The 20,063-nt window shown below is 38.7% G+C and overlaps 1 protein-coding gene across 1 annotated transcript in view; it reads left to right on the top strand.

Annotated features, from left to right (window-relative positions):
- wwox (WW domain containing oxidoreductase) overlaps positions 1–20,063 on the top strand; it is a 158,013-nt gene that overhangs the window by 52,289 nt on the left and 85,661 nt on the right. The window contains exon 8 of the mRNA XM_028044352.1: positions 1,881–2,145. Within this exon, the coding sequence (XP_027900153.1) occupies positions 1,881–2,145 (265 nt within the window). The remainder of the gene's footprint in view (positions 1–1,880; positions 2,146–20,063) is intronic.

Raw genomic sequence — 20,063 nt, 5'->3', positions numbered from 1 at the left:
ACAGTTTCTGCAGGACTTCCGTTTATTCATTTAGCTTCCCCTCATGGATAGTGTGCGACCTCTGACCTGGCAGCATATTGTATTCCATAAGCTCCTTGTATGCTGGTAAATCACTGACCTGTTAGAGACAGGATTGGAAAAGATGGACATTCGAGTAATGGTTGGATGGTTTATCACTTTTCACCATTTGGGCTTACTGTGGAATTGACCATATACAGGTTTTGTTTACCTTCATGATGCTCAAACTCTGGCAGAACAACCACTGGTGGTGCCTTGTGTCTCTCCAGTGGCAGCTGTTAGTATTTACACAATTTTCTTAGTGTAAAGCTGATGAGCACCAACAGCCAATGAAACCAAGTTGTTCAATTACATTAAACCTGGCCTCGTTATCGACATCTCAAAAGAGAAACTTAGTGGCGAATAGGGTGAAAACCGAAGCAAGCAGCAGCACATCCAGTAGATTCAGCCAATTATTCTGTTCCCACAGATAGCCATGTCTCTTTTATTGCCTTGATTTGCTAAAACTCAACAAATTATCAAAGTCTTGTACTACTGTTGTAAAATCTCTGACAAACTGTAAACTTTTACACAGGAGTATATGTCATAAAAATTTGAGAACCACTTTCTTGTAGTTTTAATTGACCTTGATCTTAAGAATGATTCTTCTGAAACCAAGTGATACCAAGTTTAGGTTTTATGTTTAGAAACGCTATGTTTGATATTTCTTATCATAAAATACTTAATACTTATTTGAAAGACTAGAAATGTAGGTGGGATTTTCTGGCACTGTTCAAACTGGTAAAGTCTGTAAAATCTCAAAATCAAAACTGTTATAAATACAAATAAATATTGAGTAATGAATCAGAATTTCATTACTCCTTATTATATTTCTGTCTGGATAGATAGAAATATATGCAGGTGAGAGGATACGGTCATTAACCCAAAAGACAAATGCAATGAAAACCTGAGATGTGCAGAAACTTAGTTCCTTTAAATCAGAACTGAAATAATTGATATTTCCTGAAGCTTTCTTTTCTTTTAGATTAACATTTTAATATTTGCTTTTAAAATTGCCAACCTTATTACTGGTTTCGAAAGTAATGAAAGTTCTCTTCATAAAAACCCCTTTTATAACTCTGCAGACTGCAAATGATTTCCACTTAAATTTCTTTACTTTAATTTAATGTCTTCGAATCATCTGCTAAAGAAGCAAGCTGATTGAAAAGTCTCATTTAGCTCTAACTAGACACAATTTTACTGCATTGTATGAACAAATAGTGGATACAATACACACAGGCCATTTTCAGGCAATTGATTTATCAATCTCTACTTGCTAAAGTAGTTATGAAGTTGCTGCACATGAAATGAAAAGCCTGCAGATGTTGTAATTTAGCCAAGCAACGATGTTGCGGAAGGCGACAGTAAACAAGAGGCGGCTAGCTTGTAAAATCACAACAAGGAACCCAGGTGACATTTTGATTGGTTGTTTTCTAATGACTGGATTAATATGTAGAGTGTGTTCCTCCAGTTCAGAGCTGAGCTCCGCTCACTCTCTCTCAAACACACACACACACACACACACACACACACACACACACACACACACACACACACACACACACACACACACACACACACACACACACACAACACCCAAAGTGTAGTTTTTTTGTGCTCAAGTATTGTGATGCGGTGCATAATAACACGAGTAGAGTAATGTTTAAGGAGCCTTGTCAAACATCTGGAGTTTAACAGCTCTGTCGCAGGCAATTAAAGAACATCATGTCACGTCTTTGATTTGTATGCAGCCAGCGCCACGCATCTGCTGTCAGAAAACCTTCACAGACTCACTCACGCTTCTCCTGTGAACTCACTTTTAGGTTCACGGACCTGTTAGACTCGTGTGGGAAGGTGGATCTGGCTGTGCTCTCCCCTTCGAAGAAGGAGTACTGGTCCATGCTGGCTTACAACCGGGCTAAACTCTGCAACATCCTCTTCAGCAATGAGCTACACCGGCGTCTTTCACCTCATGGTGTGACCTCCAATGCATTGCATCCTGGGAACATGATGTACACCTCCATTCATAAGAGCTGGTGGCTGATGACCTTTCTGTTTACTCTGGCCAGACCTTTCACCAAGTCTATGGTAAGGAAGCAACTCAGAAAGTGTTTGATCACCATGAATCTGCACAAACACCCACTGAGTGTATTAGTTTCATGCGATTAGACTCAGTTCTGACTGAGCATGTATTTTTTTTGAAAATAATTTCCCTGCTGGGATGAATAAAGTAATTCTATTCTATTTTGGGGAAAGAACAGGAATCGGATGGAAATGAGTCACTCCGTTGTGATGTTGTCTTTTATAGATAGAGCTGCAGTTTCTCCTGTTACTGTTTATTTAAGTTCTTCTCTCTTAGATGACACCAGATCTAATGAACTACAACATCCAGACAAAAGTAAATGTATTTCACAATTTGTGCATTCTTGTTCCTAAAGTCTAAAAGTGTCTAACAAAGTTGTTTTGATTTTAATATCACCTGCCCACCTGGGTAACCTTCTATGAGTGTTTTTCCACATTTGCCATTTGGTTTGCTTTGTAAATACTTGTTGAAAGCCAAGACACATTGAACACATGATGTCATAAAGCACAGTTTTGTTTTGAGACACAGAGAAGTTGCTAGTTGCCATGCCAGGGGGACCTGTTCTTTATTTCATCAGATTACAACTTTAATTTAGAAGCAGCTGTAAAACTAGATCCCCCTCAGAAAATTGACGCTTCACTTGGATGGTTGTTGCAGTTATTGGACCCCTGTGCTTCTGGGAGTTTTGTTTTTGGGTCAAGCGCTCCTTGTAGGGTCATTGTCTGCTCAGGGAAAGAACTGAAACTGTTGCAGGAGGTGAAGTATTGCCTCCAAAATGAAACTACAGCATAAGTGCTTGACTTTTGTTTATCTGGAGTTGCACAAACAGATTACAGTTTTTCCACAGAGCTGCACTGTTGAGAAGAAAACCAACCCGGAAAAACTAGCATGGGAGGAAAATATTATGACAAACTTCAATGTTTGATATTAGTCTTGGTTTACACTGAGGTAAGACTGATGCATGTGTCTGCAAGCATAGATTACAAATACTGAGTAATGAAAAACTTGTCAATTATTTTGAACAGCGTCTTAGTTAAGCTGCTTGGAAATATTTCAGGTTGTAAAATACATATAGTGATGGAAATTAAATTTATATGTTCCTTTGCTGTTATAAAGGTGGTATTGTTTTAAAACTACAGTTAAGCTATAATCAACATGTCTGTAAAGCAGAGGGTTGCAGACTGGCAACAGTTAGACGTACAGGCTATTATTAGCTTCTACAACTTACTCCTTTACTAAACTGGAAGATGGATAAGGAGAATATTCTGCTTGAAAAATAAATGTGTTGCTTGTTTATTCTCCAGTTTTGCTAATTCCATGTATGAAAACAAACTAACAATGACTGGAGATGCTCCAATCCTGAATTTTTGGATTTAAATCCCAATTTACAAATCTAAATATCTACTCACAAGAATGTTGTCCAATCCTGCGCATTTTACTTAAACACTAAAGGTTTTTTGAGCCATAGTGTTAGATGCAAATACGACAAATGCCACACGGGCTTTGTTGGGTATACAGCTTTAATTTTTTTTCTTCTATAAAAGCACATTCATTATTTAAGTACAGTTCTACACAGTTTTCAACAACTTTTTCTAAAAATGATTACAGTTTACACCACTAGCCTTGCTAACACTAACATCAATGTCCGTATAATTTCTAGATTACAAAACCTAGTGTCAAAGTCTTCCAAACAAATTACCGAGATTTCCAAGTCTAACTTTTACTGATGTTGAAAGTTTGGTAAAATTAAATTGTTCAACTTATTTTAATCACAGGTAGCCCTCCTGTTGTCTACTGAAACTCCCTGCTGCTCCTCAGCAGATGTCTTTCTCCTCAATTGTTATGCATTAAAATGCTGACGTGGCATTTCCTTAGCAGTGGTGTAAGGAATAGTAAACATAACTCAAAACAAAGCTGTCCAAAGTAGGTATTAGAAGCTTAAAGGTTGGATTTATTGTCCACTGACATTAAGATGATTTTTCTTAACTTCAGGGTAAACCAGGGACATGACTGATCAAAGTGTTTGGACCTACTTGAAGAATATTTTGAACCTTCACTGTAACAATTCAAAATAACTTAAACCATCCTAAATGTTTACACGCAGCACATAACAAAAGTCTTGTATTTTCTGATTTAAAACACTTAAATGCTGCAATCGGTCGCTTGTTCTGCACACCGCAAACTTTTCACTCACTCTGGCCTTCTATTGATATATTTGAATAATTTTTCTTTCATTTTGCTCTTTATGAGATTGCTATGTGTATTTTATTTACAACATTTTTGAAACTATGAACCTAAACTTCCAGAATAAAACACGTAGAAATATTACCTCTGGTATCGCAACACTTTGCTGTCTGGATCACTGTATGGATTGGTGACCTGAGCCCAATATCTAATCCAAGATTGTCATCAGAATCTGGTGAATAAAACTAGCCCTATTGCTTACGTTAAATAAATGTGGATAATATTACTGTAACTATAACAGCGGTAATTCATCATTTTACCTGTATAATAATATACATACAGTAATTATATATGGCTGTAATAATCCATATGTTGTATTTTTTGGCATATTAAATTGAGCTTTGGCCCTGTGATGGATGGGTGTCCTGCGTCTCGCCTAATGATTCCCAGAGATAGGAACTAGTCCCCTCACAACCCCGCAAAAATAAGCGGACATAGACAACAGACAAATGGATGAAAATGTACTCTTTTGTTGCAAATAACATCAATGTGTCATATTTCAATTAAATTTTTTGTGTAGATGCTGTGAAACTACAAATCTTTGATGTTTTATTCAAGGTTGTCATGCCTTTTTGGAAGGTAGACTGTGAAAAAACGTTAAACCTCAAATTTGGAGTATGTTTTAATGATCTCCTTCTCCAATAACGCTGAAATGTTTTCTGAGGTTAGTCAAACAGTTATGAGTTCACATGTTCATATAGAGCTTTGTATGATTTGTGTGCACTTTTGGGGCAGTTTTCTTTACAATTTTTTCTTTATGAGAAAGAAGTGATGTGAAGTGTCAGAGTTAACATAGCCAAACACTTTGTGTTTGATTTATAAGATCCAGATCTGTGATTCATCCAACACTGTACCCTTTAGGCTTCATAGCCTTTTAATATATTCTTTACTTTGACAATTACATCTTTCCATTAGCTGTTCTTCATACTTTATCAGTTTGGTGTTTTCACTGAAGTGAAAATGTGACGTGTTGAAAGGCGGTGCGGCAGAGTTTTAGTGAAGCGTTGTTCTGATCCATCATGTTTGACAGACGCAGGGCCTTGGGCCGTCATTCGTCTCTCCGCCTTTTGACACAGGATGAGAGATGAGAGGAGCCGCTCCTCGGCACCAAATGCCAAGCTGATCGTTTCTTTGACTATATTTATTGTAAATCACTCTTTTTCACTCCTCCCCCTTCAGCTCTTTTTTTGGTATTTCTGTATAGCTTCAGCCTTAAAATCTGTCCTCTGTGAATTGAAGAGTGCCCAAACTTTGTTAAACAAGTGCTCCGACATTTTGGATTCATGCACACAGATGTAATTAGCATAACCTTTTTTTTTTCTCTTTCTCCTTCAGAACGGGGCGGTGCCTTTTCTTATGTCTCGTTAATTAAACCAAGTGTAGATGTTGGTAAATATTACAGGACAAAGGTGGAGCTAGTAATTAAATTCTGGTATGCTGACACAGCTATTAGCTAAAATCCATGTCTGATAAAGGCCACACACAGGATCATGCATGCAGATACACAGGCGCACCCTTAAGCCGAACATTTGCTCTTATTTAAATCTCGGGCTTGATAAGGCCCCTGAAAGTGTATCCTCTTTAAAATCCCACTCCTCACTGCTTCTGCCCCCACATTAAGGGCTTAATAAAACAGTGATATTATTTCAGTTATTGGTTGCAGGGATATGAAGATGGTATCGCTTTAATTGCTTGCGTACGCTTGCGGGATCCACGGAGATTGTTCAGGGATGCAAACATAAGCAGAAAGTCGACTCCAAAAAAACAATCACAGGGCCCCCATGTGTGTTCTTGCGCAAATAACCAGCCTCTCATTTAAAGCACAGGTTTGATTTATAGGAGCTCAGGTGGAGAGATATACAGTTTAGCTTCTCCACACAGATAGGCACGCATGAAAGGAGACAGCCCTGGTGAGATAAATGGGACACCTGGAGTGGTCCTCTGTATTTGATTTGATTGTAATAAAGGTGATGAGAGATGGTGACTCACTGCCATCCTCTCTGATTAATTATTTTTATAAACTCTTCAACAACTCACTTTAATGTTTTTGATTTTGCTCAAATATTACCAAAATATACAACTTGTACTCTGGGTTCTTAAGAGAAAGAAAGTTATCTATTAGCAGAGAGCACAGCCCACTCTTTTTATGATCTACAGAGCTGATTTCATTTTGCTGAGTTGAGAAAGGCATCTATAAAGAGCCATGACATTTTAATCAGCCAAACTATCTCTCACTAACATCACGATCCCCTCCCTGTGCCTTGATCTACTTATCAGAGATTGTGAGACCAGGCCTTTAACATTTCTTTTTTCTTCTATTCTGTTCTTTTCTTTCCTTTTTCATTTTTTTTAATTTAGCGTGTTTAGAGTGGCAGTTTTCCATGTGCCGCTTGCTGTGTTTATCAGTATGCAAAGATCTGGCCTGCAATGGGGGTGTATATGAGCATCAAAACCTGTGAGAACAAGACATAGAAGGGAAATTTTCATTTTTGATTTAAACCCAGTGGATTCTGATTGATGCTCCTACAGAGCCTTGCACTTTTTGATATTGCAATGTCAAACTTCCACCTATTTTATGGTGCTTTTATGTGACAGACCAACACAAAGTAACATGTAATTGCGAGGTGCCTATATCTTTTTTCTTCTAGTATCACCCTGTATTTAGCCTCATCTTCCCTTCATCTCTCATCAACCATTTTGTGTTGCATTCCCACAGCATGATACTGCCACTGCCATGTTTATCACTGAGGGTTCAGCATATTTTTGTAATTTGATTTTCTCATCAGGAAGCAGAAAGAGAAACACAGAAACATCAAATGGTTGTTTGAGTTTTAAAGTGCAAAATTAAAATACTTAAACTTAACTCACATATTTCAAAGAGAAATGAAGTTATCAAATTGTTTTACATTAAAAAATGTTGTAAACCTTGATCATGTTTACTTCACAATTATCTGGTCACATTAGATCTGTTTGAACTATACTGAAATTTGAGACTGTGACGTGGCAAAATGTAAAAAAAATAAAATAAAATCAGTGATAGCCTTGACTGTGTTTGATCTTGCAGTGTGAGATCAGGAGTATGTTGTGCACTTTGAACCAAAAGTCTGGACTCACATTTAAACAGCACATAATGAATTTCTGTGACTGTTGCAATTATTAGTTGGGCTGTAACCTTTGTGAGGTTGTCACCATGCTGTCGTGCTGGATCACTGACCCTGTGACATTTTGTTGACTGACTGATTGCTCCCTCGTGATCAGTGTACCCTCAGGCTTCGAGCAGCTGGCCTCAGCCCACGCTCATCAAATCTATACTTTAACTATAGGCGCAGATAATGCTGAGCAGCACGAAGATGTGCGTGGGCAGTGCCTTCAGTATCTCATCATGCAGTTATAATGGTTCGAGTGAGAAAGGGGAAGGATTTGTGGGCACACACCTGAGTAGCTCTGCCAGTCCCTAAGGGGCTGGTTTCATCAACGCTCTCTTGCCTTGTCCCTATGCTTCCTAGTGTTTTAGTGTGATTATTTCACCCAGGATCCTGCCTCGGGCTCCCAGCCACCTTTTTACATATGCACGGACTGAACTTTTGACCAGCCACCAGCAGACACGGCTGCCTTAGAGAAAGAAGGTTTCGGGTCGAAGATGTGGGATTTACCAGCGCCTCCTGCACTGAGCCTTTCTGGCTGTGATCAGGAGCTCAGTCCTGCACCTCAGGGGTTAAACCCTCAGACGACTCCTGCGAGTGAGACATCAGCATTAACATACTATATAACAGACGTACAATGAAGCGCTTTGGTATCGGTTTCCCTCCTGCAGACAGACATAAGGTTAGATGCTCTATCCTCTGTCTGCTGTGCACCTTAGTTCCCTGGGTGTAAGTATGCATGCTCTGCTCAGCCATGTGGAAACAAAGAGGAGCAGAGGTCCCAGTCTCCCACCACCCCTCCGCTTCTTCTCTGCAGGGTTAGATGAGCTGCCAGGCTGTTGTAATAGAGTCCTTTTGGATGATTAGGAGCTACACAGAAGGGGGTCAGCTTCCAGCCTGGCTGGAAACACTGCGTTGGCTTCTCATCAGTGGTGGAAATAGATTGCTTCATAATCGCACACAGAATGATCTTCTCTGATTTCCATGTTTTGGACCACTTTTCAGGAACGTTCCAATATTAATAAGATATTCCTACCAGACGTTTCCTGCTGTGCTGTTTCAGAATGTAAGGAGAAAACCTCCTTATATTAGAGACAGAGGTAGGGCCATGAGGAGTGAAAGACGTGACGGTGCACTGTTGGATTTAAAAATACAATCCCATTTGGCTGTATTGACATGTGTGTTTCTGCCCAATCCTGTTACCAGGATTATTGTGTACGGAGATACCATTTCATTAAGAAAACACACAGACACAGCCACAAACGCACACATGCACTCACGCCCACTCACACGCACTCACACCCCTCACGCCCACTCACACGCACCCACACTCACCCACACACACAGGGTGGGTGAACAAAGATGGCCTGAGGCCTGGTTATTCGGTCCATTGCACAGGGAAACTGTGTAAATGGTTTATTGTGGATGAGTTGATGTGATGGAAAGCGTGTCTGGATCAATAAAGAACCAATCAAACGCTGACAGTCCGCTACTGTATGCAGTCAGTCATTCATCCCTCGTGCCTGCGCGCAGTTATACAACACGAGTGTGAAGGGGGCACGAACAATATCCCTGCTGAAAATGGGTGACGTCGAAGCGGAAAACAGTCATTTTTCACCAAACTTGTTTTGCTTCCAAAGTTCTTGTTTTCTGGTTACTGCAAATATTATGTTGTACCGATTCCTGTTTGTGACATACTGCACAGGTCCTTCTCAGGAATTTAGAAAATAATTGAAAATATATTTCTTTGTTTCAATTAAAAAAGTGGAACTCGAATTTATTAGAAACGTAGTTCAAGCATTTAGTTTAGTAAATGTTTATGATTATGGCTTTCAGTTTAGTAAATGTTTATGATTATGGCTTTCAACTTATGAAATTTTTAAACTCTCTGTAATTTGAATTACATAACACCAACAATAACAACAACAAGATTTAATGTAGAAATATCATCCAATCAACCCATGTACTTTACAGTATATAGGCACTCAATACTTGTTCAGGGCTCCTTTGTGGCATGGAATGGTCAGGCTGTGGCTCTACTGAGGTTTAATGGGATTCCAGGTTTTTCAACAGCAACCTTCAGGTCTTCTGCATTGCTGGGTTTGGTGTCTCTCATCCTTTCCTTGACTGTAATGCACACATTCTTGGACACATTCCTTTAGATTCTGGGAGTTTGATTTTAAAGCAAAATAGTACATTTGCGTTCCTCTGAAAAACGGACTTTGGACCACCTGAGGATTACATTTTTCTTTGTAGTCTAGGCAGGACGCCGCTCAGATTGTCTGTGAAAAGGTCTGGACACATCAGGGTGTGGCGGCCTCTTGCAGCTCTCACTCGCGCTGCAACTCACGTCTTGTGAATTTTCCTCAAAACTTCAGTGGTCTTCTCTTCCAAATTCTCTTCCAAATTTGTGTTTGCCAATTTTCTTGTGTGTTTTTTACAATCACACTTTTTCTTTTCATTCAATTTTCCATTAGTATGCTTGGATATAGCACTGTATGAACAGCCATGCTTAAATATGCATATAAACAGAAACATGATTAAACATAAATCAGTACAATTCATGAAATCAAAGGAAAAATATACAATTTAAAATAAAAATAATATAAAATGAGCACAGGAACACACAATCACTTCAGCTAAACTGTACAGCTTGAGGTCCTGTTGTCTGTTTCAAGTGGAAGGAACGCTCAACATTTTCCCCAAGTTCTGTATTTACTGAATTAAGACTTTTTTTGTTTTGCTTTCTTAATGATTTCATGGATAACTGTGAAGTCAGCAGTCCTTTCCATGAAAAGAGGGTCATATTATAGCATTTCTGTCTTAATAATTCCTTCTCTTTGTTGTGTGTTTTATACTACTTCTTGTAATCTGAAATACTGGAGTTTGGATTTTTATTAGCTGTGAGCTGTAGTCATTAAAATGAACAAAAATTATGATCTTTCTATCAAGAAAGATTGTAATCCAAGGATTGTAAAGAGAGAAAAAAAAGTAATGCCTTATGCTCCACCTTTTCTGAACGCCTCGGGGAGACCATTAGGACGTCTTTCCAACAGGTGATGCCCGAGTCTGGACTGAGTCTGAGTCGGGCTTCGCCTAAATTACCCTAGAGCCACAGGTCAGAACCAACTAGACGCTTGTTGCCAGAGTGCTGTCTCTCTAATGGAAGGGATCAGAACAGACCAAAGAACCAGAAACTGACCTGACCAGAGAGACATCCCTTCCCACTTACCCTGTACTATTTCTTTAGAGCTTCTGTACCCTCTGAGGGGAGAAATATAAAACCTATCACCTCAGTGTCACTCCGCTAGCAGCTCTGCTTTCTTACCACTGACCCTCACAATTTGACGCACAGACACACACACCCGCACACACATGTACACACACACCCCTACACACACAACACCCCCTCCGCTCTTTGTTGTGACACAGAGCTGATGGACTATTTTTCAAATTGATTTCAAAAATGTACATAAGCAGCCGATCCCCTAGCCCAGATTACCTATTGATTTTTAATATGAAAAGCTCATTATATAAGCAGGAACTGCAACACAAAAAGCTAGCCAACCTTTGCATAAATCCTTTAATTGAATTTCCAGAGCCCGTGGTTCTACATTTTTTAATTAAATCCATTTCTTTTTTTAAGGGTTGCCGTGTAATTTGCATGCTGTGAAGTGGGTGCTGTCCCAGATAAAGTGCCATTGATCCTTATTAAGGCTCACCTCTGGGCTCGCTGAAAACCAACCGCAGAAATTAAATGTGCTCATGGTGCATACACTTATTGCCCGCATGATAGGATTAGAGGCAGAGAGACAGAGGGCGGGGGGTTATGGGGGTGATAGAGATGGAGAGAGAAGGAGTGATTGGGAAAGAGTTGGGTGAGAGCAGGAGGAGGAGGGGGGCTTATTATTAATAGTTGTTCATATTAATGTAATATTTCACCTGTCCTCCTGTGGGATGAGATTGTTAATAAATACAGCTTGGCTTAGGTATTATTTGGGTTTCTCCGGGTGGCCTGTCAGTGGTTGCTGTGATTTTTAGATTTGTAGGTAGCATTTAAATGATATATCTCCTTCCGTGTCTGTGTTTGTTTTTTTTTTAAGTTAAATCAGTTTTCTAGAAATACATGCCTGCCCTTGTCTATAGATTTTTTATAATGAGAACAAGTGCACTTGATGGTATGAACATGATCATATCTCTGTGATGCTGAGAAGGTCACGATCTGCAGTCTGTCTAAGGAGAGTCTGTTTAACTACCTATTTAGAGATTAGATGATGCTCAATTTTCTTGTCCGTACCCTCCTTAGCATCCGCCAATGTAGGATGTGTGCGCTTGAAGGCGACAGTGATTTTTATCCCATGTTTGTTCTACCCAGATAGCCGGCTATAGAAGTGGGCTGCTCCTCTGCTGTCGTCCTGCGCGGCGGTATGGAGACGGCGGAGCGAATCAATAAGGATTAACCTGTGACCTCAGCCACATACTTATAGCCCAGTCGTTGTTGCACACACATCTCTCATCAGTTTCACTTAAACAGTGAGCTTCACTCAATAAGGCGCAACACGCTAATTCATTTCAAAGATGGAGAGGCCCCTATCACAAACGTCTCTTTTACCAGAAGCTTAAACACACATGCACACACAAGCACACAGGAAAATTACCATGAAGAATATAACTGTCACATTTGTGTACCTACAAAGTGCTCATCTTGTCTGACTCCAGCAGTTCTATTTTTTCTACTTGATTAATGTATTGAAGAGATAATTAAATATGTAGGTGTTATGATAATATGGTGTTATTTACTGCACGACCAAGTGGATGTCTATATTTATTTCACCATACCAGGAATCTTTACCTCAACTCTATTTGATTTATCTTTGAACAATTGATTAATCATTTATCATTAAATGTTCTAATTTAATTCCTCTTGATCAGCTAATTAAAAGGGCAACAGACACGGGTTTTCCATTAACTAGTCATTATGAAGTTAATGTTGTTTGCAGTCTAATGGCTATAGAAAAATGACACCATCCACTTCCTGATTGGTTACTGATGGACCCCAAAACTCCCTCTTCGTTTTTGTTTTTTATTCTTTTCTGCAAAGTCTCAGAGGGAATCAGAGGGATGAATTTGCAACAGAATGCGATTGTGTCTCCAATTAGGCAACCAAACACATAACACATTTTTCTTGGCTTTCAAGTTAAGTCAGGTTTATTTGTATAGCTCATTTCAGCAATAGTCCTGTTCAAAGTGCGTTTTCGTACAAACAAATATACAAAGATAACCTGAGGCAGTACAAAATCTGCCTTAAAATGATAATTTTAGATAATAATTAAAAGACACTGTCCAAAACAATGTGTCCCTATGTAAACAACTAATTTCTATTAAATGATTACTCAAAAAAAAAATCACTTAGATGTCCTGATCTAATAAAATGCAAGAATATTTGAAAAAATCATTTAAATCTGTCAGTCTGGAAATGGTTACAGGCATTTGGATTACCACAATTAGAACCTTTATCCACAAAGATATGGAACAGTGGTGAACTTCCCAGGAGTGACAGGCTTAACAAAATTAAATTGGAGTGCATCACCAACTACTTCCAGGAGGTCACAAAAGAACCCAAACTGCTCTTTGTATTTCCTCAGGTTATCTTTCTTTGTTATTAAAATTTGTTTGATCTGAAGCAGATGAAATTTTAGATATTTTATTCCACATATATTTCTACAAGTTAGCCTTAGTATGCTGCTCCAACATGACAGTGTTACACGAAACTCATAGCTTTATGCTTTGTTTCTAAAGAGATCTTAATTATATATAATTATATTTTCCATCCTAAGTAAAGTCAAGCTTTGCTCCTGTCAGTCAGCTTTCCATTCAGAGCAGTCAGTGGAATTACTATTCCAATGTTGGGATGTTTACTATTTGTTTTGATATGACTTGTTGATTCCAACATATTTCAATGCACTTACACTTAAAAGTGTCTAGGCGATTATACTGTTTTAGCTCTCATAAACACAAAAGCAAGCTTCATTAACAGTAATTTTTATAAACTGGTTGAACAAAATTTTGCATGGCTCAATGAAGATAAAATTGAGGCATTCTGAGTTGAATTTAGATGACCTTGATGTTAATTTAAAGGCACTTTAAATTGAGGCACTTTCTGTAGAGAATATGAGGATATCTCGGGTTTGGATGCGTGACTTTCCTTTATTTTCAATATTTGTAAATTTTTCCTTTTCCCTCTTGAGTCATTGACTTTGGTTGAGCGATTTGATTAGTATATCTTTCTACTTTTGTACATAAGAATGTAAAAATGTGTGTGTATGTGTGTATGTCTTTGCGTGTTTGTGTTGAGCTGTGCAGTGTCAGCAGAATATGCTTCAAGTATTGACCCATGACTGTCCTCTGCTCTGACTGGCTCTTGTCCCTAACTTGTCATCTCTCTTCTGCTTCTTTACGCCATGAATATCTTCTTAGTTCGATCCTTGTTAATTTATCTCTTCTCCCTTTGCCCCCTACATTCTAGGCACTTGAAAAATGTTATACTGTTTGCTCTCTTTAGTATCCACTAACATAGCATGTTGGATATGCAGACATATGTTGTACGTCTGCATTTTTGTGAACCAATTTAGCTTCACACACTTTGCATTTAAACACTTAGGTCTGAAAGGGGTTATAGAAGAGAATCACCTTGGTTATGCATATTGTTGTAACTAGGAGCCTCAGCTGTGCTTTTAACCTACAAACAGGTTCACATAAAACTAATCACCAGCAATAAGGGAGGTCAAATAACTCACTGCAGCAAGTCCTTTCCCTCATGGGACAGACCTAAATTTGAAGAAGGCTTCCCCTCTCCTTCCTCAATTTGTCCGAATGCAGTGATGTATTTCTTTTTATTGTTATTTGTATTCTGTCTTGCCCTTCAAATTCTGACATAACTCATACTTTGCTCCAAATTTAGCTGTTTTGCTGCATCTCTCTGATATGAACAGAACCAACTGTATCTGTTCACTGAGGTGTGGTTGGGTACTGGCCAGAAACTAAAGGGGTTGATTTCCCTCATTTCATTTCATAATCTAATCAATCAGACTAATACAGCTTGGTTCCTTTTCTGTTTTTCACTAAGCAACCATGCATACATATTTACACCCACACACAAACTCACAGCACACGTCCTAAATGCCTGTAAAGCGGGTTCTTCCAGAAGTGGGGACCCCCCCTTCCATCCTCCCCAAGGGGGTTAGACCACTCCATGTGTTATTGATTGCATCGCTGTTGCATGTTGTGCTCAATCATGCGCTCCATGCGTCTAACGTTGTCCTCTCCCACCTGGCCCATTAGATTAAGCTAATGCATTCAGCCATTGATTGTTCATTACACTCAGACCTGATCAGCCAATCGTCTACCTGGTTTGACTCCACTTGACCGGTGAACCCTGGCTCCTGTGTCATATCGCCAGCTCTAACGCGATAAACACACACACATGCAGCTCACAGCTCTGTCTGCTGTGTGTCATTGGTTCTGCAGGCGGCAGTTCAGCCGGGTTCTATACCTGTACCATATTCAATACTAATATTGTTTTCAAACATTTCCTAATCTCATACAACCAAAATCTATAGAACGGATCACGGAATATGGCACTGTTGCTCCTGCCGTGTAATTCCTCATTAAAGATGTCGCAGTGAAAGACAGACATAAGAAATATTCTCCTACATCTAACTTAATTTTCTTCAGCTTTATTTTCAACTTGCTTTAGTTTTAAACTTTACTTAATTTTCTTCATCACTCCTATTTTTTTCTTTATTCAATTATTACTTATTGTCATCAGTGTTTCCATATTCCTATTACTTTTGACTCTCTAAAGGTTTATTGTTATTATAAAACAACAATTTTACAGAAATGTTTGCAGTTGATTCATTATGCCAAAATGTTCAGTGGAGAAAGTTTGACTTGGAGAAAAAGGCAATAAGACATTCATCTGTAATTTGTTTTATTGCTTTTAACTTTAGGAAATTCAGCCTTTCCTTAAATTCTTACAAAACCACTGATTTTAAACAAACAAAGCTTGAGTGAGCTTAGTTGCTAATTTATCATTGTTAAAGATGATACACATAATCTTAATTAATTTGCCTACACAGCTGAAAAAAGAACAATCTGAGCACTTAAGTTAAGACTTCTGCCGTGTGAAAGCACCTGTTGTGTTCAACTATATACTAGTGAGCTATAATCAAAAATAGTATATCAATTATGTATTTTGTTGTTGTTCACTTTTAAAAAATAACTGACAGTGGTCTGAATGAAAATCTTTTCCGACCTTTCCAAATTTAGCTTTGGAGTATTCTCTTAAAGACATAATTTTCAAATACTCTCAATCTTGTTCAGGGCTACTGCATCTTATTTTTTCCTCCTCTTGTTTTTTACGTAAAGCACTGGATGTCATAATATCATGGTAAGACCACAAGAAACCGCTTGCTGAAGACGTTCACTGTTCGGGTCCAGTGGAAGAATATGTTGACTGGTGAGTTATTAGCCTTGCTTTCTAGACAATGCAAATTTTCCAACTTTTAAAAGCGTTCTCTGTGTTGATGCAACCACATCAGCACCTTTTATGCTCAGTTTGGTTTTTAATCTGGTTCAGTCTTGGTGTGAAAGTGCTCTAAAGCATACTCCTTATAGCAAATCAGAATGACAGGACAAAGTTTAGACCTAAAGTCAACTAAGAATTTATAGAGAAATATTAATAACCATTATTTAACCATATACAAACTTTGTTGAGATCTATGATCTCTTTTTTTTCAAGAGGGACCTGCCAAGATTCAGCATTTACAAGTATCATCACACATAACGCACATTCATGTGGTATACATTCATTCTGTCATAAAAAACATAAAATCATAAAAACAACTGTTAAAAACATAACTATGAAAAACAATAGCATTTAACAAAACTGTGTTCTTCATGGTCTTTTATCAGAGCTTTTGATTTAAGTGTTGCTTGCTCTGTCAATATATACTTTTGCTGAAAGTCTATACTGGTTATGGACCCTACTCATGAAAGCAGTCAGGAAAGAGAGGAGTAGACCAAGCAAACAGTTATAAACAAAAAGGAGCACCCGTCTCTGTTTCTGAACAGAGACAGAGTCACTGCTGCCTACAAATGACCATGGTGAAGACTATATTCACAACCAGTAATAAAATGCAGAGCACAGTAATATAATGAATCCATATTTCGAGATGTAGTTCAGGTGAACTCATAAATGACAAGCCAAAGTAATCCAAAAGTGGAAGAAAGATTGTGGAGATTAAATCATCTCAAATCTTTTACATAAAACAAGTCTTGTTTCTGTGAGAGAAACCCAGGTAGCTTTCAGTTTAGAAAACAAGATTATTAATGTGCTCCTTAAGAGAAAGTTTGTCGTCTTTGATGACACTGAGGTACTTATAATAATTGATCATTTTGGTCTCTCCCCCATTAACAGTTATAATATTTGAAATTAAGACCCATTTAAGATGAGCCAGATTTGGCTGAACCTGATTAATAGCAGATTGCAGAGATTTAAAAGTTTACATAAGAGAAGCAGGGGTTCATCTTCCTTTCACTCTAAATTTGTGAAATGGGGGATTGTAAAAGTAGCCTGACTGATTTTACATTATCTACGAGAAAAGTTTTATCCCAGTCATATTCCAAAAAATTCTGAACAACGTTTTGGGATTCTCTGATTCTCCAACCATAATTTTATCTTCCAGACCAAGCTATTTTGAAAAAGATGATGGACATTTCACTCTGTGTAGACGTTCAAAGCTTGTACACTTTTCCAAAACACTTGGAATTTCAGCAAAAGATGGCTATGCAAAGTATTGAGTCAGCTGGACTGAATTACATACCATACCTTCAGATTTTTATCTAAAAACAATTTCAAAACTACGTATCATTTTTTATCAACTTCAAAATCATGCACAACTTTATACTAGTCAATCACAGGAAAAAAAAAAAGTTATTGGACGTAACATCACAAAATATGGAAAAATTCAAATGGTAATGGATAGTTCTGCAAGGCCCTGCATGTCTCACTGTGAACTAAAACAGAAAACTTCCCCTTGTTGTTTCTCTCTTGACCATTCAGGGTGAAAAATCTCACCTTGGCAGTTGTGTTTAAGATATAATAAGTTTCCCTCCCATTCCACTCCCACCCTTCTTATTTTCTCTTTTCTTTAATTCCTGCCGCTCCGCAGTATTGAGTCAGTCTGTGAGGAATAGCTGTTTTAGGGAGAGTCCTATTGACGTGCGTGTGTGTGCAACTGGAAGCACTGGGTTGAGTGATCGGGGATAGATGTCCTTATTGGATATGAGCTGGCTACTCCGTGGCTCTGCATTAAATTTGTATTGAAGAGGAAATTAATGAATGGATAATTTTATTGATGTTTCTAGTATTGAACATATAAACAAAATGTTCTTTTGAAGCATTGTGTGAGCATTGCTCCCCAGCAGGAAGGAGTGGTCCCACTTGTGCTTAAGAAAGAATAAGTCCATGTTAAGTCCATAGTGTATTGGAAAAGAGAGCGAAAGGATCGATGGGAACTTGGTGCTCGAGACAGACCTTAATTGTATTATTTTCTTTCATATTCCTGTCCTCCCACATCCATCTCAACATGGCAGTGACAGATTTGATATGCACTGCTGACATTGTCATGGAGACGGATTTGAATTAGAGTGCTAGAAAGAAGTTTGTTCAGTTTTTTTGCTCCAGATCATTGATGATGAGATATAGGGTCCTGCTCTTTGTCACATAACAACCACAAACTTCTGTGTTTTATTGGAATTCAGCGTCATACACCGACATAAAGCAGTGCACAACTGAAAGGTAAGGTGCATATGTAGACAGTCTTAAGAGGTAGACAGTCTTGTAGTAAATAAAGACTGTCTAAATAAAGTGTACCGTGTGCAATTTAATTTGAGCATAAATCCAGAGGCGTTCACGCCACAGATATACACATATGTTCGCATACGAATCAACAAACATACTTACATATATGCATATATACTTACATTTAAGCAGACAAATATTCACATACATTCAGTCATTCATAAACCATAACTACATTCATTTATACATTAGGGAAAAAATATAGAACAATTCTGGTGGAAAATCTGTTGGAGAAAACTAAAAGGTTTAGGCTGAAGCAGACATTTATCTTTCTACTGGGCGATAACCCCGAACACACAGCCAGAACTACAATGGATTGGTCACGTCAAAGCACAATCATGGTAAATGGTAAAAGGCCCTTACTTTTATAACTCTTTATCAGATCTGAGAACTTTGACGTGCTTTACATTACATTCAGTCATTCACCCATTCATGCAGACACCCACATGATGATTGGTGTGAGCTACATTGTAACTGGACAATAACTGGGACGGACAGAACAGGAGTTCGCACTGGTTACAAGATGAACTCCAACCTCCTGAGCCAATGCCGCCCTGATAATCAAGTGTCACAATGAGCCGGTCAAAGGTCATTGAACTTTGTGGTTATGGCATGAAAGTTCAATAAGTATTTCACATTCTTCTGTTTTCCAGAACTTTCTTTAAAATGTTAAGATCAGTGCTTGGAAGTCTTCATTTATCAAACAAGTTTCATAAAGTGGAAATGGACGTTTTCTTCTGACAGTAGAATGGAAACAGATCAAAGAGATGATGGAAACTTATTTAAATAAAATAAAATGTTGAAGTGGGGTTAGCAGGATCTTCTTTGATGCGTGTTCTGGATGCACCAAATAGGTTCTATACTTAATATGCTCTCTTTAAGTCTAAGAGGTTCCAGCAGAAGGTGGGGCTTTAGAAGGCGCTGCTGAAGCGGGGAGAGGAGGAGAGCAGAGGGGGGCAAGCTTGATGAAGTTTCTGATTATTGAACCTCCTCTGGCACAGGGAAGAATTACTGGATGCCATTTGGGTCAGTGCTCTTTATTGAACTACATTTTTGAAATACATCTCTCCCCCTCTTTCTTTCTCTCTCTCAGTCTCTCCCTTTTTGTAACTCTCTCGTCCTCCCTCCTGCTCCCCTAATTGGAGACGCCATAAAGGTGTGTGGGGTCAGTGGCTGTTCAAGGTGACGCTGCTTACCTTTCTCTGCTTTTTACCCAGCGGGGCACATCATGCCACAGTAGTTCCTAATCATCCTTTTCTGCCTTCCTCACAGAAACCAGAGACCTAAAACTGTTATAACTTAACACCCACCTAATCTGTGAAAACTTTCAGTGTGATATATGGTTCTGTTGGTTTTAGCTCTACGCTCGGCTCCCTCTCTCTTCCAGCTCAGCTCCGTGTCCTTGTGCCAGCCTGTTAAAGCCAGAGGGCATCCTGTGGGTGAATCAGAGATGCTCCTCTGCCAACATGCCCAGCGGGAGAGACCCTGCCGAGGGTGCCAAGGCCTCGAGAGAGGGAAAGGGAAAAAAAGGTGGGGGGATGGGGAGAGACGTTGGGTCATACAGGGTTGAGCGTTGATGAATAAAAGAGAATGAAGAAACTCAAAGCACTTC

This window comes from Xiphophorus couchianus, chromosome 2, assembly GCF_001444195.1.
Source record: "Xiphophorus couchianus chromosome 2, X_couchianus-1.0, whole genome shotgun sequence".
Lineage (NCBI taxonomy): Eukaryota > Metazoa > Chordata > Actinopteri > Cyprinodontiformes > Poeciliidae > Xiphophorus > Xiphophorus couchianus.
The sequence above is the reverse complement of the archived record's forward strand: the minus strand, read 5'-3'. Positions and strand labels throughout refer to the sequence as shown.